Consider the following 21,712-nt stretch of genomic DNA (forward strand, 5'->3'; position numbering starts at 1 on the left):
TCCACGCCACTGGCCTCTCCGGTGGCCTCTGCATTTCTCACGCCCAGGGACCGGTGCCTTGCCTGGCTGAGCTGAATAGTACAGCCCTTCAGGCCAGAGCCGCGACACTCGGATCCAGCTGGGCAAAGCGGCCCCTGCACCCAGGAGGGCTGCACCTGGTGTGGTGGAGATCGTCCCCGGGGATGCCTGAGAGGGCCCCACACCAGCACCACGGACACTCACCTGCCTTACACACCTCATGTGCTTCCCGCAGTCAGGCTGCCGTTAGGGTTCCCCTCAGGGACTCGCGGGATTTACTGGGCTCCCCTCAGGGACACATGGGGTCCACTCAGGCTCCCCTTGGGGACACACGGTGTCCACTCGGGATCCCCTCTGGGACATGTGTGGGTCCACTCGTGCTCCTCTCGGGGACAGGCGGGGTTTACTGGGCTCCCCTCGGGGACACGCGGGGTCCACTCGGGCTCCCCTCGGGGACACGCGGGGTCCACTCGGGCTCCCCTCGGGGACACGCGGGGTCCACTCGGGCTCCCCTCGGGGACACGCGGGGTCCACTCGGGTTCCCCTCGGGGACACGTGGGGTCCACTCGGGCTCTCCTTGGGACAGCGGGGTCCACTCGGGCTCCCCTCGGGGACAGCGAGGTCCACTCGGGCTCCCTTCGGGGACACATGTGGGTCCACTGGGCTCCCCTCGGGGCATGTGAGGGTCGACTCACTCTCCTCAGGGACACGTGTGGTTCCACACCCACCCATGGGGTGGTAGCCGCCGGGTCAGCCTGCCTGGGCCTGACCTGGCCTGTGTCCACAGCAGTCAGACACTGTTGGTGGGACCTGAGTGGCCGGGGTCCCCGAGGAGCAGACACAAGCCTGACCCACATGCAGTGAGGCTGGTGCTCGGAGCTCCCAGACTTCTCTGGCTCCTACCCCCTTGCAGAAAAGCATCCTCAGCACTCCAGAACTCGCTCTGTCCACCGCAGACGGAGCCCCAGCTGACTCCGCGGGGGGTGGGAGAGGGCACTGTGCCCCGGGGCCTTCCAGCACCCTCCAGCGAAGCCAGTACCTCTCACTGAGAGATGGCTGCTGAGGAGGCAGGAGGCTGAGGGAGCTGCCTGGAGAGCAGGGCAGGACTGCGCCTGGGCGCTCCAGCATGGACCCTGCAGGGCTGTCCACTCCATCCCGATCCAGAGCAACCTGGCAAGGAATGGGGCGGCAGAAGGAAGGGAGAGGAAGGAAGAGGGGAGGGAAGGAGCTGAGTGGGAGAAGGGAAGGGAAAGGGGGGGCAGAGAGAGGGGAGGAGGGAGGGAAGGGGGGAGGAGTGGGGTAACAAAAAGGGAGAGGAAGGGGGAAGGGCAGCGGGCCTGGAGTGTCCGGGAGAGGAGGGGCGGGGCCTGGGCGTGTCCGGGAGCGGGAGGGGCAGGTCTGCTCCCAGGTGCCCGGGTTTCAGCGCATCCCTGGCACCGCCCTTGGGCCGCAGGTGGTGGCGCTGGCGGGTAGGGCTGCGGGAGGACGCTGGAGGCAGAAGCAGCAGGCACAGGTGCCCCTGCGGCCCATGGCAGGACACAGCTGCCCAAAGATCTGGCAGAAGCTCCCATGATTCCACAAGGATGGCACTCCAGAGGAAACTGAGGCAGAGGAGATAGCACAGCAGGACTTTGGTTAAAACTTTGTAAGAGCTGGGGTCAGGACCCTATGGTCAGCGCACAGCACCTGTGCAGCCTTCTCGTCCCCTGCGACCCCCACCCGCCAGGTGTGGGCTTGGCCCTGCGCCAAGAGTGGATCGGTCAGTGAGTAACCGCTCCTGGGTGTGTGCCCAGCTGAAAGCTTGGCGCCAAGGACACCAAGGATAGCCTTGGCCATCTCAGGAGGACAGAGGGTTGGGAAACTTAGCCTCAGCGGGCAACTGGGCAGGGTGAGCAGGGGAGACCCGGGGCTGGCAGAGAAGAGCTGGCCAGAGGCGCCGGCAGCCTTTGTCTCCCTTCAGCCACTTCAGCCTCTCTCCTGGGACGGTGGGGAAGGGCCCAGGTAGCCCCTGGAGCCCCAGCCATCCCCAGGGGGCACCTGCAGCTTCTGGAACGTCCCAGCAACACCCCCACCCCTGTCTGATTCCCAGGGTCGCTGCAGAGACGGGGAACCCGGGTCCAGCACATCCCCGCTGCAGAGATGGACAGTGGACAAGCCGGGCACTGCCTCGTGGCTGCTCCCCAAGGCTCTCTCCAGCGACACATGGAGCGCGGGCTCCCTCTTCTGTCCAGAGTCTGGAACAATCCAAGGCGTGGGTGGCTTTGAGTTCCCAGGGGAATTTATTTCTAACCCTTGTGGGCCAAGAGGCTGGGCTGGGTCACTCCTGCAGGCATGGCCAACAAGGTTTCTGCATAAGGAGACAAACTAGCTGCCACAGAGAAGGCGGCCTGGGGGCAGCCCTGGGGAAATGGGGAGTCAAGAAACTCGGACGGGAGCGTCGGCGTGGGCAAGGCCAGGGGTGCAGAGGGGCCCCCACACAGGGCCCCCCTCGGGAAGAGACAGAAGACAGAACACTCCCCCTCCCTCTGGGCCTGTGGCAGCAGCCAGTCCTCCTGCCGCACCTTGGACACCGACCTCCCCTGGGGTCTCTGTGACTGCCGCATCCAGCTGGTTCTTCCTGCTGAGACCCTGCTGCCCGGCGTCCCCCGGCCCGACGCGAGGCATCACCCACATCAGCCCCCACCTGTGTCTGAGGTGAGATTCCATAGAACTCTCCAGAACAGCAGACCGACCCTCCTCAGGGTCGCAGCCTTGGGAAGGCAGCTGTCACCGGGGCTCACAATGTGCTTCCGGAGTCTGGCCAAGGTCGGTTGCCGCCATTCCCCTGTTGAAGTTGTATCTCCTGGCAGAGAGCTGCGGGGTCAACCCAGGTGCCAGGACACCAGCTGGAGAGGGGTTCCCAGCCCTTCGGGGAGGGGCACACGAGGGGGGGGGGCTGCCTGGGGACCAAGGGGAAGCCGGGTCCTCCTGGGGTGGGGGTCCTATTGCTGAAAGGACACCAGAGACACTGGCTGGGTTAAATCAGAGTCCGATAAAACTGGGGCACTTGCGGGCTGCCTCGCGCCCAGAGGGCAGCTGAACGAGGACACAGGCTTTGTGTTCGTGTGTTCCCAAGCCTGGAAGCTCTGTGGTCACTGAGTGACAACTCCCGCATCCTTCCCACGTAACACAGAGACTCCCGCATCCCCACGTAACCAGAGACGCCTGCATCCTTCCCAGGTAACCTTGAGGTGTCCTTTTACCAGAGGAGTGCACGTGGTCAGCTGCACGGGACTGTACCCCCGACGCTTCTTGGTCCTCCTCGATCCTGTCCCTTAGTGGCCCGACCCACTTGGCTGTACTCCCACGCTTTGGAGTCCAGCACCTCCTGGCCGCTGGTGAGGGCCGTCCACTGTGGTTGCTCGGATGAGGAACACGTTAGCCCCATCCTTTTGCAGCAGTGAGAATCCCTCCCAGAGGGAAAGTCCCCTTAGAAACGGGGGCACCTGGATTAGACCCCCTGAGGCTTCCTCATACACTAGAAGCCAAATGTAGGAGAAAGGAAAGGAGTAAGGAAAGATGCCTGACAGGAAAGAAAATGCTTCATTCCAATGGATGAAGGCTGGAGCAGGGTCGGTCCCCTGGTGCCCACGATGGGCACAGTGGAGCTATGCCCTTGTCTGTAACACATTTGTGGGTCCACCTACTCAGTCCATAACAGGGAGCAGGCACAGCGGCCGACACGACCACCCTCACGGCCAGGGCCTCCACCTAGGGCTGGCCAAGAGGGAGTCAGTCCCATCCCTCACAATTCTGTCAAGAAAGTGGTCTGGGGCGGGTGGGGGGGACAGTTACTTCCTGTACACATGTCCTCCGGGTGCTTTGTCAGCAGGCTTGTGGGGCAGTCATGGCAGATGCTGCCTGGTCCCTGAAGCCCTGCCCATGTGCCATGGGGACCTTCACAAAGCCAGCTTGCCCGCCCAGGGAGGCGCAGACAATGTGACTCACTCCCTCCCAGCCCTCCACTCCCAGACCTTCCCCTCTGGGCTGCTCCTCTCCAGGTTCCTGGGAAGCCTTTGATGATTCAAGCCTGATTTCCACCATCTCCAGGTAGGAGAGTACTACTACTTTTTTTTAAATAATCTGAATCATTTTATTCATGACCCAGATAAAGCACTCAGGGTCTTTGCTTCTCAGAAGTCCTTTGGTTCAGAAACTAATCGTTTTTTATCCATTGTGAAATGTCTATACACCAATAATCCACCGACAAGAGCAAGTTTTCCAATAATGTTCCGAGTACGTCAAAATGAAATAATTGTCAAATAGTTCAAACAAAAAGCTTTTTAAACGATGAAAAACATAGTAAATCTCCCCCTACCATGGGCACGTTCAAGTTAAGAGCTAAATTTTTCAGAAATGTTTTTATTACTATCAAAGAGGGGCTGGAGCGATAGCACAGCAGTAGGCTGTTGGCCTTGCATGCACCCAGCCTGGCCGACCCAGGTTCGATTCCTCCGCCCATCTTGGAGAGCCTGGAAAGCTACTGAGAGTATCTCGCCTGCGCGGCAAAGCCTGGCAAACTACCCGCGACATATTCAATAAACCAAACACAGTAACAACAAGTCTCAAAAATGGAGACGTTACTGAGCCCAAGTTCGATTCCTCCGCCCCTCTCGGAGAGCCCGGCTAGCTACCGAGAGTATCTCGCCCGCACGGCAGAGCCTGCCAAGCTACCTGTGATGTATTCGATATGCCAGACACAGTAACAACAAAAGTCTCCAATGGAGACATTACTGGGCCCGCTCGAGCAAATCGATGAACAACGGGAGGACAGTGACAGTGACAGTGACTATCAAAGAAACATGGTTTATATTTTGGGTTCTAATGGCCTACCAGCAGCACTTTGGGGGTGCAGTGGCTGTCACCACCCCACAGCACCAAGCCCCCTCCCTTGTGCCTTTCCTACCCCCTCGCCGTTCCCGAGCCCTCGCTTGGCAAGCTCGGTTCTGCAGCCAAGGTCCAAGGTTTGCTCTCTTCGATTCACTGTCCGGGTTTTACTTCTTTCCATGCCACATAAAAATGAAATCATCAGACATTTGCTCTCCCTCTGACTTCCTCTGCTTCACATGACACATTCCAGTTCCATCTGAGTTGTAAGAAAGAAAACGCAAGGTGTCACCTTGAACCAGGAGGACTGTTTCACAGCTTGGACCAAGCCAGCCTCACATGCTAGCGGGGAAAAGGCAGCTCAGATAGAGAAAGGACCACCAAGTAAAGGATGCTCGGAGGGCCCGCTCGGGATGGCAGATGCGGGCTGAAAGTAGACTATAGACCGAACATGATGACCACTTGATACCTGCAATGCAAACCACAACACCCTAAAGAGAGAGAGAGAGAGAGAGAGAGAGAGAGAGAGAGAGAGAGAGAGAGAGAATAAGAGGGAATGCGCCTGCCACAGAGGCGGGGTGGAGGGGATGGGGGGTGGCGGGAGGGATACTGGGATCATTGGAGGTGGAGAATGGGCACAGGTGGAGGGATGGGTACTCGATCGTTGTATGACTAAAACACAAGCATGAAAGTGTGTAAGTCTGTAACTGTACCTTACGGTGATCCACTTGATCACTTGACATCCCGTTACTCATCAATTTGCTTGAGTGAGCACCAGTAATGTCTCCATCCATCCCTGTCACGTGCTAGCGTAGCCCAATAGTATCTGCTCGTTCTAGGAACACGAAGAGCCTCAAACCGATCATTCAGGGTCTTGACGAAGAAGTCTGACCATCTCATAGGTGGGCGGCCACGTGATCTTTTGACATCCCGTGCAATCCAGTCGTTAACTGCTCTAGTCCAGTGGTCGTCTCCAAATCTCATTATGTGTCCAGCCCATCTGATTTTCAACTCCTTGGCAAACGAGACAGCGTCCCTGATTCTTGACCGTAGATGAAGGTCGGAACTCCGGATTCTTTCTCTCATTTGAGTGAAGCATGATACTCCAAGAATAGCTCTTTTGATTCCTCTTTGGGAGCGTTCTCATCCTGTTTTCGTAGAGTCCAGGTCTCTGAGGCATATGTTAATGCAGGGAGAACAGTGGAATCAAAGAGATGTGCCCAGAGCTGGAGGTTCTTCGTCCTCTTAGCTATTTCTTCAACACTCTTGAAGGCTGGAGCGATAGCACAGCGGTAGGGCGTTTGCCTTGCACACAGCCAACATGGCTGACCCGAGTTCAATTCCTCTGCCCCTCTCAGAGAGCCTGGCAAGCTACTGAGAGTATCTCGCCCACAGGGCAGAGCCTGGCAAGCTCCCCGTGACGTATTCGATATGCCAAACACAGTAACAACAAAGTCTCCAATGGAGACATTACTGGGCCCGCTCGAGCAAATCGACGAACAATGGGAGGGCCTTTACCTTTTTACCTTTACCTTGAAGGCGTTCCAAGCCACTCTCTTCCTCTTGCGCAGCTCAGGTGCCAGGTCACTCATCATGTTGACTTCTTAACCTAGGTATACATAACTGTTGCATTTGGAGATGTTCGTTCCATTGAGAGGGAACGGAATGTCAGGAATGAGACCGTTTCTCATAAACTTTGTCTTCATGAGATTCAGCTGTAGTTCGACCTTTCCACACTCACAGTCGAAGTCAGCCAGCATTTGTGCTGCTTGGCTGTTTGGTGTTATTAGAACGATGTCATCAGTGAAGCGGAGGTGGTGCAGTTGCCGACCATCTATCTTCACTCCCATTCCTTTCCATTCCAGTCGTCACATGACATTCTCGAGGATGGCATTGAAGAGTTTCGGTGAAATGGTATCACCCTGCCAAACCCCTCTCTTGACATGGATGATCACTTCTTTGTAGAATGGTGAGATCCTGGTAGTGAATCTGTAATACAGCTCACAGAGGATCCTGATGTATTGAGTTTGAATGTCCTGTTTGGCTAGGGCTTTGATGACTGCTTCTGTCTCAACAGAATCAAAGGCCTTCTTTAAATATGGTGATTCATTTAAATAAGTAAATAAATAAATAAATAAATAAAAGATGTCGCCTTGACACAGAGCCCTATTCCATCATCTGCCTCATACCACAGTCTCCTTTATACATCTCACTGGTCACTGTGACCAGCGATGCTGCTCCTGACTGGGTTCGGGCATGTGATGTTTCAGCACGGTCCTTCCCTGCATCCACATTACCCCCGCCAAACGCCCCCCACCAGTCTGCCTCTGCGACTTTTGGCGCTGTGGTTTGCAGCCCATGACTGTAGGCTTTTGCCAACACTCTACCATCCTCCAGCTTCTCTCCTTCCTGTGGTGCACTCCATTTCCCCCTGCTGTGGAGGTAGCCCCCCTTACTCTCCCTCCCACCCGCCCCCAGCGGCACGCCACCTACCAGGACCAGTTCTCATCTCTCCCCATTGCCTCTGAACACTCGCTATTCCCTGTTACGTTTCTGTCGCTCATAGGAGAGAGGTTGTCCTGTCCGGTCTCTCTCCCACTGACAAATTTCACCCAGCATCATCCTCTCCATGCTCCATTTCAAGCAGCAAACTGCATGATTTTATCTTTTCTTAAGCCCGCATAAATGCGATCCCTTCATCCACTTACCTTCAGTACTTGGGCCGTTATTAAATGTTGGTGCACATAATCTTTTTCCTCCGCCCCTCTCGGAGAGCCCGGCAAGCTACCGAGAGTATTCGATATGCCAAACACAGTAACAACATAACAACAAAGTCTCCAATGGAGACGTTACTGGGCCCGCTCGAGCAAATCGACGATCAACGGGAGGGCCTTTACCTTACCTTATAATCTTTTTGAATGAACATATCTGTGTTCTTCGGATAGTTGCTAAGAAAGGGAATCACTGGGTTATTGGTATTTCTATATTTTAAATTTTCGTCTGTTTGTTTTGGGGCCACACCTGGAGGTGCTCAGGGTTATCTCCTGGCTCTTGGTGCTTGGGGGACCACATGGGGTTCTGAGGATAGAGCCGGGGTCAGTCACGCCCTTTGTACTATTTCTCTGGCTTTACTTTAGTCGTTTTAGCAGGCTCTGTATTGTTTTCCGTTGAGGCTGAGCCTGTTATCATCCCCACAATAGCGGTTGTTGCCTGTCTTCTCTATTGAGGCCATTTTCCCAGGACACTTGGCTAGAGGTAATTGTTCATTGTCCTTTTTGATTTGCATTTCCCTGATAACAAGCAATAAGGAACAATTTTCATATGCCTGTTTTCAAGAAAGAAGTGCTCCTCTCCTATTAGCTGACACAGTTTCAGCACAGTGATCTACACTAGTGCTGCTGATGGCTGATGAGGGTTCGCATACAACATTCAGCCCCACACCCTCAGCTGGAATGTTTTCACTCCCCATCTCACTGTCTCCCCCACCCCACCCCCCACACAACTTTCTGAATCCCGTTCAGTCATCTGTTGTTTGATATTTGCTGTTGTAAGGGCTGGAGCGATAGCACAGCGGTAGGGTGTTTGCCTTGCACGCAGCCAACATAGCCCACCCGAGTTCGATTCCTCCGCCCCTCTAGGAGAGCCCGGCAAGCTACCGAGAGTATCTCGCCCGCACGGCAGAGCCTGGCAAGCTCCCCGTGACGTATTCGATATGCCAGACACAGTAACAACAAAGTCTCCAATGGAGACGCTATTGGGCCCGCTCGAGCAAATCGATGATCAACGGGAGGGCCTTTTCTTTCCCGGTACAGGACATTTTTTTGTTTGGTCAAGTCCCATTTGTTTTTTATTTTGTTTTCTTTGCCGATGGAGCTGAATCATGGACAAAACCTCTGAGGCACAGAGTCCTGCCTATGGTTTCCTGGGCAGATTTATGGCTTTGAATCTTAAGCTCAAGGTCTTTCACCCATTTTGAATTAACCCTTCGAGTGTAGGAAAAGGTCAATCTCTTTTTCTGTGACTAGCCAGTTTCCCCAGCACCCTTTGTTGAAGAGGCGTTCCTTCACACACGTTCCTTTGTCACAGGTAAATATGAGGGTTTACTTTGGGGCTCTCCGTTCTATCCCTTAGCCGGAGTCTGCATTTGTTCCAGCGTCACAGCGTCCTACTGTTGGCAGGAATATGAACACTCCAAATGGCATCTGATGATAACCCCTCACCCAGGAAGGGATGGACCTGTAGCCATGCGCACCTGTCCTTTGAGTGCCCGTGAGAATCCTGCCACCTTGTAGCTATGTGGACCTGGCCCTCTAGTGCCCATGGGAGTCCTGCCTCCCGAGGCAGTGGCAGCCACGGTCTGCGGCTTGGTCTGTCTGTGCTTCCTGTAGGCCTGACAGGCTCCACCACCTGCCCCTGCCTTTCTCTGGATGACCCAGACACTCTGGATTTCTCCCCCTCCAAGTTCTCCAGACATCTGTTCATTGCCACGGTCCCCCTAGAGGAGTCCACAGCCAGCTGTCCTTGAGACAGGCACTGGGGCAAGTCCCAAGGACTCACAGGACTCTGACTTCCTAATCACCTAGAGGTGTGCAGGATCATTCTTTCCACTTCAGCGTTTCAGGGTTCCAAAAACTGCCTGATTTTTCAGAATAGCTGCGGAAATCATTCTACAATATAGCGCAAATAGCATGTTATTCATAGGCTCTTTCTGGCCATTTAAAGCCAATATCGGGCACTGAAGGAGAAGATTAAGTATAGGATGAACATCAGGGAGGACTTCCGGGGGGTCCTGGTCAGGCCCCTGCACAGTGGGAGAGACCCCACAGCCACGTGGAACACAGTGCAGAGAGATCCTGGAGACCACCCGAGGGCTGAGTGTGGGGGTGAGACTTGGCTGGGAAGAGAACCAAAAAATTATCCGCCCATGGGCCCCGGGTCTGGTTCCTAGGGTCACTGCCCTTGGGATCATCCACCCATGGGGTCCGCCCGTGGTGTCCTTCTGCCATGCATCTTTCCAGGCAGTTCTGCTTTGCACCAATGACCCTGGGGCAGTGGGTGGGGGCTTGGAGGTGGGGACATGATGGAATATCACACTAAAATCATTTGCTCTGGGAGTGCCTGTGAACCGAGAGCTCATTCTGAGCCTTGCCGTGTGGTCTCTCCTCTCCGGCTGGGGGAATAAGAGCCCTCGAGACCCCTCCTGAGTCTTCCAAAGAAGGCAGTACCTGAGGCCGCTGGGAGAAACGGCCGCAGCGCCTGCCATGGTGCCGACATCTGCTCTCTCCAAGCTTGTTCAGGGCAATGGCCCATTATGTTATTATGTAAATAAATATCAGCTGAAAATGCGCCACATAATTGCAACTGAGATTGTGGCTCGCAGCCCCCTAGGACAACAGGAGCTAGACCACACGGGAGTCTTGCAAACAGGAGAACAGACAGACCCGGACCCAGCGTGCTCTCAGGAAGAGCCCTTTCTCCCTGGGTCCCGAGCCGGTCATGGCACATGTTTCGGCTCAGGTGACACACGAGAACTACACTCTGCTTAGTGAGAATGCTGGACGTGGAGGTCCTCGTCTGCCTGACAGCTCACGCTCGCTGCCCACGGCACGGCCCTGCTTCTCGCAGGTTTGCTCTTACAGACATGATTTTGACCCAAAGCTCTGGAGACCGGAGTTTCCACAGCCCCGGTCCTGGGTACGTCCAATGGCTGGTCTGTGTGGGGGCCGGGCACGGACAGGCACACACAGGACTGCCCGGAGCAGTTGCACCCTGCACTATGGCCGCCCCTCCGTCATGCCCCGCAGCCACTGGGACCTCCCGGTGGCCCGGGGAGAAGCAGCACCTTGAGGGAGCCCAGCACTGCTTCATCTTTGAGTTCTCCATGGCTGACATGGACACTGCACACGGCAAAAGCTTTCTGCTCTTCCCAAGCCGCTGCCAGGCGTGAACCTCTCCCCCAACTCAACAAAGAACAGAGCCTTCATGGGGAATCAGTGTCTCCCCAGAGAGGCCATGGCCATCAGTGGGACGTGCAGCGAGCTCTCAGCCGGGCACATGAGGCGCTGGAGCATACCAGAGGAACTCAGTACCGAAGTTCCTCTGGAAAGGGTCCGAAACCAGGCAGAGGAAGTGCGGCTCCAGGCGGGCAGAGGCAGAGGGAAGGCCCTGCACACAGCCCACGGGACACAACAGGGCCCCGTACACAGCCCGTGGGACACAATGGGGCCCCAGCACAGCCCATGGGACCTGGCCCGAGGGAGCAGCAGCTGATGGCCCCAGGGGGTGCAGGCCTGTCTCAGGCTGGCTCTTTGGACAGAGGCTGGGTAGGGAGAGGCCATGGGAGACGGGGCACCAGGGAACAGGGCTGTCTTGTGCGGGCTCAGCAAACAGCACTGAGGCAAATCCTCCTGCAGCAGCCCGGCTCCCTCCCTCTGCAGGAAATGTGCGTGGGCAGGCGACTAGAGAAGGGGCAAGACTGGTGCCAAGGAGCCTGGTGACCCCAAGAGCCAGCCGCAGGGCAGCAAGCAGGAACCCGGACACGGCCTGGAGAGCCCTCTCCAGCTCACCCCAAGGCCTTGTCCTCTCAGGGGACCCGGCTAGGGTGACCCACCTCTCTGTCCCCTCCACACACATACACTCACACACACACATACACATACACACATACACGTACGCATATATAACACATACACACATACATATACACACGTACACATACACATACAACACATACACACATACACATATATAACACAAACACACATACACATATACAACATACACACATACATGTACACATATACAACACATACACACATACACAACACATACACATATACAACACACACATACACATACACATACATCAACATACATATACACATATACAACACAAACACACATATACAATACATACACATACACACATAAACACATACACACATACACATACACACATATATATACATACACATACAAACACACAGACATACACACAGAGCAGATTCCAGGGCTCCCGGGGTCCCGAGCGGAGGGTGCTGCTGTCCTGGGAAGGCACAGAGGCGTCTCGGGGTGCAGAGGCAGCGCCCCTTGAGCCAGCAGCTGCAGCTGGTGTGAGACCCACAGGCTGAGGAGGGCCAGTCCCCTGCCCTCCTGAGGCAGAAGGAGTGTCCCCTCCAAAGGCCTGAGAGCTTACCAGAAACTGCAAGTTCTATCTCTGGGAAACAGAAACGTAGGCCTAGTCAGAACTTCAGGTTAGTTGTAGACTGTCAAGGCGTTAATCTCGCCCTCACAACCACTCCTCTACAGATGCGCGTGTACCCACCCAACCATCCATCTAGTCTTCAAATAGTGCAGGCTCTCCAGAAATGCAAATCCTCAGGGAATGACTCAGGGATGTTTCTTTTTGGAGGGAGGAAGGGGTGGGGCAGGAGCACATCTGGCCATGCTCATGGCTTAGTCCTGGTTCTGTGCTCATGACTTACTTCTGGTTCTGTGCTCATGGCTTATTCCTGGTTCTGTGCTCAAGGTTTATTCCTGCTTCTGTGCTCCTGACTTATTCCTGGTTCCATATTCTGGCTTATTCCTGGTTCTGTGCCCATGATTTACTTCTGGTTCTGTGCTCAGAGCTTACTCCAGGTTCTGTGCTCACAATTTACTCCTGGCAGGCTGAGGGATTGAACCCAGGTTGGCCGCGTACAAGGCAAGTGCCCTACTGCCCTATCTCTTTGGACTCAGGGTTATGTGTTTCTGTGTCTTTTGAGAACCTTAATATTTATGCATGCATAAATATCACCTCTGTATATGCCTGGATACTTAGAGATAGAAACAGAAATTTGTATCTAAACTGTAAGTGTCTGCATCTGAACACAGAGATCTGTTTTAAGCGATTATCCCACACAGCTGTGGGGCTGGCCGGCATGAAGTAGCGGGGCAGAGTGGGGATGCAGAAGGGCTGGCGCATGTGCTTCCAAGGGGATTCAGCAGCTGGAGCAGGTAGGGGCCTTTTCCCGAGTCTCCCCGCTGGGCTGCTTCTCCTTGGGAATCCTTAACCTTGCTCCTAAACCCGTCCAGGGCCTGAGCAGCGAGCTCGGGCCCAGTAACGTCCAGTAAGCAACAGGAAAAGAGCAATGTGGTTAGGAGCGGGCGGTCAGGACACATGCAGATGTCCCCTGTATCTGTTCACACAGCAGACGTCCCTTGTCGCTGGCACATGCATGGCTGAAGTGTGTGCCATGGGGCCCAGCTTCACATCTGTGTGACTGGAAGGATACCAGGACGATCAAAAGTACGGCTCACTTTTAGTTTATTATAAAAAAACACATACAAGAATTTTAAGAAAGAATGAATACAAGACAGATCAGAGCCACGGTGAGTTATGAACCCCATTTCTATATACAAATACTAAAATTCCGAAGTGGAATATTATCCAATGTGATCCACATTATCAAGCTGCCCCGATGCCCATGGCAGAGGGGTGGGCGTATGTGCGACGCCCACACCCGGCTCATCAGAGTGGACACAGCGGGCAGCAGCGAGCGGCCGGTGGTGGGCTCTGCCCTGGGGAGCCCACAACCCTCTCACTGGGCGTCGGCAGAGCTGCTGCTCGGCTTCAGTCAGTGTCTTTTTCTGGTCAGTCCGCAAGGGCCAAGTCCAAGAAGAGCTCCCAAACCAACCCAATGCAGTTTTACATGAAATTCATCACAAAACACCACTCAATCACAAAGGCGACTAGAAGGACACTTTCTGCAGCAAAAAAGGGCAAGTTCAAGTTCTTGTTATCTGACCAAGACCTCACACGAGGGCCCCGGGCCCTCTGCTCACAAACCATCGGCCGAGCTTGGGGCATACCTACCAGGCGCAGGCCTCTCTGGCTGCAGCCCTGTGGGTCCGTCCCGAGAGCTGTCAAGGCACTGCTCCCCACTCAGCTGAGCCCCTCTGCACACAAGGAGCTCACCTCCTCCAGGCAGCCCGCCACGGCTGCCGGCACGCTGTGTGACGTCTCTTTACGCCAGGCTTCCAGGATCTTGGAGATTTCCGCCGGATTGCTGGGGCTCAGGTCACACAATGCGTACACAGCAGCCAGCTGGATGCCCCAGGGGATATCTGAAAAGGACAGACACAGGGGCCACTATTTGAGAAAACAATCTCACAGTGCTCCAGCTCCTGAAAAGCCACTCAGATGCAGCCTGGAGTCCAGGAAACTTCAGACACACTCGACAAGAGACATGCTACATGGGATCACAAGGGAACAATGATGAGAACGTGTGAGCCCTGCGCCCCAGGGACACACGGGAACCACAGTAAGAACACGTGAGCCCGTTCCCCTGGAACACAAGAGCACAGAGAGCTCATCTCTCATGGCCTCGAGCCCAGGCACCATGAGCAACCAGGAACTGCACAGGTGACTCAGGGGCTAGCCTCTGTCCAAGACTGGATAAGCTTTACTAAATCAAGGGTCCCAAAGCCGTGACCCAAAAAGTGAGTCCATGGTCCATGCCACCAAACTGCCCACACTATCTGGAATGAAGCCCAGTGAGATCAAAGCCACCTGTGTCCAACACTGCCACAGAGTACAGCCAGGAGTGACAGCTTTGAATGGCAGCCACGGCAGGATCACACTCTGCACACGGCAGCCAGGAGAGAACTCACCGCACACAGCAGGCAGCTACAAGCACAGACCCTGTCAGCACAGGAGAGCCACGAGCAGACACACAGCAAACGGTGGCCATGAGAAGAGACACAGTACACAGCAGCCATGAGCAGACATAGTCAGCAGACGGCAGCCACGAGCAGACACACAGTCAGCACACGGCAGCCACGGGCAGACACACAGTCAGCACACGGCAGCCACGAGCAGTCAGTCAGCACACAGAAGCCACGAGCAGACACACAGTCAACACACGGCAGCCACAAGCAGACACAGTCAGCACATAGCAGCCACGAGCAGACACACAGTCAGCACACGGCAGCCACGAGCAGACACAGTCAGCACACGGCAGCCACGAGCAGACACAGTCAGCACACGGCAGCCACGAGCAGACACAGTCAGCACACGGCAGCCACGAGCAGACACACAGTCAACACACGGCAGCCACGAGCAGACACAGTCAGCACACGGCAGCCACGAGCAGACACAGTCAGCACACGGCAGCCACGAGCAGACACACAGTCAGCACACGGCAGCCACGAGTAGACACACAGTCAGCACACGGCAGCCACGAGCAGACACACAGTCAACACATGGCAGCCAGCCACGAACAGACACAGTCAGCACACGGCAGCCACGAGCAGACATACAGTCAGCACACGGCAGCCACGAGCAGACACAGTCAGCACACGGCAGCCACGAGCAGACACACAGTCAGCACACGGCAGCCACGAGTAGACACACAGTCAGCACACGGCAGCCACGAGCAGACACAGTCAGCACACGGCAGCCACGAGCAGACACAGTCAGCACACGGCAGCCACGAGCAGACACACAGTCAGCACACGGCAGCCACGAGTAGACACACAGTCAGCACACGGCAGCCACGAGCAGACACACAGTCAACACATGGCAGCCAGCCACGAACAGACACAGTCAGCACACGGCAGCCACGAGCAGACATACAGTCAGCACACGGCAGCCACGAGCAGACACAGTCAGCACACGGCAGCCACGAGCAGACACACAGTCAGCACACGGCAGCCACGAGTAGACACACAGTCAGCACACGGCAGCCACGAGCAGACACAGTCAGCACACGGCAGCCACGAGCAGACACAGTCAGCACACGGCAGCCACGAGCAGACACAGTCAGCACACGGCAGCCACGAGTAGACACACAGTCAGCACACGGCAGCCACGAGCAGACACAGTCAGCACACGGCAGCCACGAGCAGACACACAGTCAGCACACGGCAGCCACGAGTAGACACACAGTCAGCACACGGCAGCCACGAGCAGACACACAGTCAACACATGGCAGCCAGCCACGAGCAGACACAGTCAGCACACGGCAGCCACGAGCAGACACACAGTCAGCACACGGCAGCCACGAGTAGACACACAGTCAGCACACGGCAGCCACGAGCAGACACAGTCAGCACACGGCAGCCACGAGCAGACACACAGTCAGCCACGGCAGCCACAGGCAGGTGGGGCTGCAGCCAGCAAAGAGCACGGCTTAGCGGGCAGGATCTTCATTCCAGTTACTAGAGGAGACCTGAGCTGGTGACCAAGTGAGTCAACTCTGAACTCCCAGATCATGCACGGGAATGGCTTATTCCTTCCATCTACTCCTGGCTGCGCTCCCAATGTCTTGGTGAAGAGAGGCTGCCTGGGCAAACACGACTGCTGAAAGGCAACACAGGAGGGCGCCCTGAAACCCACTGTCCCCCACGGGCAGGACCACGAGGGAAGCCGCATCAGGCCGACCCTTAGGAGCAAAGGGCGCCGAGAGCCAGAGGGGAGTGCAGCCCAGGCTCACCTTCGTCGCGGGCATGCTGGATGAACATGCCGATGACCGAGCTGATGTTCTTCACCGCAGACGGAAACCCTTCCTTCAGGCCCAGCTGGCCCAGGCGGCCTGGGGAGAAGCACACCACAGTCACCGTGCTGAGACCTGTGCCCGAGAGTCCAGCCGGTCCTCTCCCGACCCAGAAAACCAGACACACACACACACACACACACACACACACACACACACACACACACTCAGAGGCCTAATGAGGGGCCCAGCGTTCATGCATGCTTGTGTGTCTCGGGTGAGTTACTCATCAACTCTGAGAGTGAGAAGTGGGGCCCCTTCCCTCACTTCTCATGCCTCATGTCCCCACAGTGTGTGTGTGTGTGTGTGTGTGTGTGTGTGCAAGCACGCGTGCTATGGGGGCAGCCAAGCGTGATGCTAGACAGAACTGAATGTCTATACAATTCCTCTTCCACCAAGGTTGGGAGTGACGTTGGGCAGAGGCCAGTGTCGAGACCGGCCCAGGCCACAGCCCCCAGCTCTGCCTCCCCCCTGCACGTAGTGGGAGAGAAATGGTGAGGGAGAAGGAAGCTTAGGACCCCAGAACCACTGGCCTCAGCTGAGCAGTCATGCACAGCTCTGGGGGAACAGCTAGCTTGATTTCCCAAGAAGAATGAATCCAGGTGATTGAGACTTTTGCAAATTGCAAAATAAAATGATAAACTGGAGAGAGAGTACAGCGTACAGCAGTGCCTGCCTGACCTGAAGCCGACCCAGGTCCATCCTTGGCACACCATAGTGATCCCTGAGCACAAGCCAGGAGTAAGCCCTGAGAACTGCCAAGTGTGATCCAAAAACCAAAAAATAAAATAAAAATAGGTAACTGCATAACGTTCTGATGAGCACTCAGAATCCCTCTTCTACCAAGACCGGGAGTGACCGGTGGGCATGTGCGCACACAGGCGTCCACATCCCCTCTCTCCCCGCTGAGGTAATGGCAGAATCCTGCCCAGCCATATCTTTGCCATTGCACAGCTCTGTCCAGGCGGGGCCTTTAGCGCAGGCGGCTGACTGGCCAGTGTGGCCTCTGCTCTTCTGCTTTGTTCCCCAGCAGTTACCTCTGGGCCCACTCTCCCATCAAACAGGCACTGACACAGCCAGTCATTCCTGGGGGTATAACTGTGTCAGAGACCACGGGAGGTTGACAATGCAACTGAACAACGTACCCTACTTACCAGAAGCCCAAGACTTGAAGGCTGAGGGAACAAATTAGCCTTGATCTGACTAGAGCTGCGAGTCAGATTTCTCTCCCTATCCTTGCTTTTAAATAAGCTACTAACACATTCTTCTCAATTACCCTCGGGTTACTCCCCAGAGTGATCCCTGAGCCGAGCTGGGAGTAAGGCCTGGGCACCTCAAGGTGCGGCCCACATGCACACAGACGACCCTAAGCAAGCACGAGCATCCTGTCCTAGAACCGGATGGACAGGCATGACACCACCGTCGCCTGCTGAGGCCCCACAGCCCTGCCCTGTCCTTCCTGCTGAGCACTGAGCTCTGAACTGGGAGCCACCTGGAGCCTCTCTCTCTGGAGGGCTCCAACAGCCACAGTCTCGCCGGGGGCTGACTTGGTTACTGGCCTCCCGTGAGTGCTGCCACTGCCGTGGACAAGACAGTCCCCCGGGACCATGCTGCTGCCCAGAGCCACGAGGGCCTGGGTTCCTGCTGCCCTGCACCCTGAGAGCCGTGAGGGGACCTGCACCCTGGATAGTGAGAGCGGCGAGGGTCCCTGAGCCCTGAACAGTGAGAGCCGCGAAGATTCCTGCTGCCATGGACAGTGAAGAGCCACGAGTGTACCTGCACCCTGGACAGTGAGAGCCACGAGGGGACCTGTGCCCTGTACGGTGAGAGCCATGAGAGTAACCTGCGCCCTAGACAGTGAGAGCCGCAAAGGTTCCTGCTGCCCTGGACAGTGAGAGCCGCGAGTGTACCTGTGCCCTGGACAGTGAGAGCCGCAAGCATTCCTACTACCCTGGACAGTGAGAGTCGTGAGGGCCAAGTTTCTGCTGCCCTGGACAGTGAGAGACACGAGGGTCAGGGCCTCCTGCCCTCTCCTAACACAAATGCCTTCCAGGACATCAGCATGTCCCATTCTTCTGCGGATGCTCATGTCCTGCTGGTCAGCTGAGCTAGAGACATGAGGTGGCCACATCCCCAACTCTCTAAGGTCTCAAAGGGGCAGTGTCCAGCCTGTGAATCCCAGGACCAGGGCACCCAGTGCAGAGGGACAATTCAAGGTAGGGAGCTGCCACCATGGGGGGCAGATCCAGGCCCCTGCAGCCTGCAGAGCCCAGGACAGCAGATGCCCGGGAGGCGGGCAGAGACGAGGCAACAAAGCGGGACAGTGCAAGTGAAAGCGGGGTGCTGGCCACAAGTCTCCAGACCTGCCAGAGACCCCCCCAGAACCCGCCTCCTGGAAAGCACCCCAACAGGCACAGCCGAGAGAAGCATGGACACGACTAGCTCGCCGTCGGCCTCCCCGGGATGCGAGGGGAGTGTATTCTGGGAGCCAAGCAAGGTCCAGCGGTCCCCTGGGGCACTTCTGCAGCTTGGCATGTTGACCCACTGTCATGCACGTGCGAGAAGAGCAGTACTCAAGACACATGAGCCCAACTACAGACAGGACTCACAGGACCCGCCTCTGGACAGCAGGACACCAGCCAGGCAGGAGCTGGGTGCAGCACCCCCCCCCCACACACACACACTCCCCACACCCCCACACCCCTTACACACACACACACATACACACACACACACACACACACACACACACACACACGCCGTGTGGGTGCAGATGCCTCACCAATGAGCCGCAGGATGGACGCGATGATGATGTCGGGCGTGTAGGTGATGTTGGGGTGTCCTTTCCTGTACTTGACCCACTTGTCCATCACGGGCCACAGCTCCTTGCTGGAGAGAAGAGCAGCGTGCACACATGTGTCAGGTGGGAGGCGCCCCGAAAACCTTGTAGCAGACACATGATACGGCACAGTTGCGGGCTGCAGGCTGGCAGGTGGCACTCTGCACTCATGAGTCACGGTGTAAAGGAGAAGGCCGCAGGAGGCCACTGATAGCAGGGAGGAGGGAGCCTAGGGCAGCAGACAAGGGGTCACACGGACACCGTGTCTGGGACGCCTGGGGCCTGCCCTATGGCTGGGCACTCCTGTGGCCAGTCTCCCCCAGGGCGGGAAGAGGCAAAGCAGAGTTCCAGACACTCCACACCTCAAGGGTCTCAAAGCCAAGGGTTTGGAAGTGGCGACAACATCACGGAATGCCTCTCAATGAAAAGCCCAAACAAGCAGGTCCACGGACACCTCACCAAGTGTCTCCTTCTCCAGACGGAAGCTGGAGAGGAAAGCGGGCAGGTGCCCAGAGCCTGGTGGGGCTGAGGGCTGGGAGCTCAGTTTACTGGGCAGGGTCCCAGCCCATCTGCATGCCCAGGTACCAGCCCACATCCATCCCACAGTCCCGGCATAAGCATTGCCTCCTGCTGGACAAGACAGCAAGGACAGAACTCGGAAATGACCCCCAAATACCAAAAGTGATATGATGAGACTTAAGTGCTCTAAGTCTAGTGTTAGGCATTCTTATTCAAACCAAAACATCTCGTGTGAGCTGTCCTCAAGGACCGGACTGGGCTCACCCCAGAGCAGCCTGGCCCTGGCCCCAGTAGTTGACACAGTGCAGCCTGTCCCCTGCAGCTGGCGTGTACAGCCCGTCCTTGTCCCCTGCAGCTGGCGTATATAGCCTCTCCTGTCCCCTGTAATTGGTATGTACAGCCCGTGCCTGTTCCCTGGAGCTGGCATGTACAGCCCAACCCTGTCCCCTGCAGCTGGCATGTACAGCCCATCCTCGGCCCCTGCGGCCGGCGTGTACAGCCCAGCCCCGGGCCCTGCGGCAAGCATGGGCAGCACCTGATGATGTTGTCGTGTGTCCACACCCACTTCTGGTGGCAGCACAGCAGGTCGATGGCGAATATGTGCTCCCACGTGTTGGCACTCAGGTCCTCTCCGAACTTCTCACTGGCCTGAAACTCTGTTTTTGGACATAACTGGACGGTCAGAAGCAGCTTGGAGACCATGAAGCCGACATCCACAGGCGCGTTCTAGCACAGGGAGAAACAACAGGGCAGAGTGGAGCGTGGCTATGGCATGTCCGAGCAGGCGACAGGCACCAGGCGTCCCTCACCCCAGCGTGGAAGACCCTCTGGGAGTTGTCCTAGCTACAAACCACGCCTCTCTCAGTGAAGAGACCCCCACGCAATGACTACAATGACTACAGGCTGGTGGCCTAAGGCCAGGCAGGATGAGGATCGGGCTGGGGGAAGAGATGTTGTGAAGCAAAGCTATGAACTGCGTAGAATTAGGAAAAGGAAAAGTATTTTTAGAAGTGTTGAAAATTCTGTCCTCATTCGGACTCAAGATCCAAAGTCTTTTCCCCCCAAATTGACAAAACTGACCGGGATAAGGAAGGTTCGCCGGAGCATTTCTGCATCTACCCGAAACCCCAGTTCCCACATGCTCTGAGCTCTGGCCGTGGCTTCTGATGGGTCCTGCCGGTCAGCGTCCGTCTACTCCTAAAGACTCAGCTGTCCGAAGCCCCGCTGCTGCCCAGCCTAGGGAGTGTGTGTGTGGACACAGATGGGGCTTCTTGGGGTCAGTGCCCAGTGGGTGGCTGGGTCTGTGCTAGACAATGGACCTTTAGGCCCCTCCTGAGAAACAAGTTCCTAAAGGGGCAATGGCCACACTCTACTGACTACAAGTCCTTTCTGGCTCCAACTCCCACGCAGTGCTCAGCGGCCCTGTGCCGAGAGGCCCACGCAGAGAACAGCATGTCCCTAACTCCTGGTGCTGACAGGAAACAGCCCAGTAAACCGGCCCTGGGGCTGGGCCCCAGTCTGACTGGCAGGAGCATTCACAGAGGCCATCCCTGCTTTACTAACTACTGATTTCCTGACCCAAAGTCCACGCATCTTACTAGATTAGAATTACTCGTGACAAATCACTAATCTTCAGATGTTACTAATCGGCTCCTCTCACCACAGCGTCTCACTGAAAACTGCCAGAATCTTCCTTCTTGTATTCTGCTCATTGCATTTTACTATTAGAAACAATGAGAAGCTGGGTTGGAGCACGAGCACAGTGAGGAGGAGGTCTGCCTTGCACGCGGCCGACACGGGCTGCATCCCTGGACCCCATACAGTCCCCTGAGCCTGCCAGGAGTGATTCCTGAGTGTGTCGCTGGATGTAGTTCCTGCTCACCCCCATCCCCCCAATAAAGAAGCTAGAAGCCTCCCATCTTAGCCTGAGCAAGAG

The 21,712-nt window shown here is 56.2% G+C and overlaps 1 protein-coding gene across 1 annotated transcript in view; it reads right to left on the minus strand.

Moving 5' to 3' along the window:
- Positions 1-13,176: 13,176 nt before the first annotated feature.
- Positions 13,177-21,712, minus strand: part of ICE1 (interactor of little elongation complex ELL subunit 1) — a 33,637-nt gene continuing 25,101 nt past the window's right edge. Inside the window, exons 16-19 of the mRNA XM_056109074.1 lie at positions 20,312-20,502; positions 19,201-19,307; positions 16,359-16,457; positions 13,177-13,989 (exon numbers count right to left, since the gene is read on the minus strand). Of these exons, the coding sequence (XP_055965049.1) occupies positions 13,808-13,989; positions 16,359-16,457; positions 19,201-19,307; positions 20,312-20,502 (579 nt within the window). The 3' untranslated portion in view covers positions 13,177-13,807. The remainder of the gene's footprint in view (positions 13,990-16,358; positions 16,458-19,200; positions 19,308-20,311; positions 20,503-21,712) is intronic.

Source organism: Sorex fumeus, unplaced genomic scaffold (genome assembly GCF_029834395.1).
Source record: "Sorex fumeus unplaced genomic scaffold, SorFum_2.1 ptg000264l, whole genome shotgun sequence".
NCBI lineage: Eukaryota > Metazoa > Chordata > Mammalia > Eulipotyphla > Soricidae > Sorex > Sorex fumeus.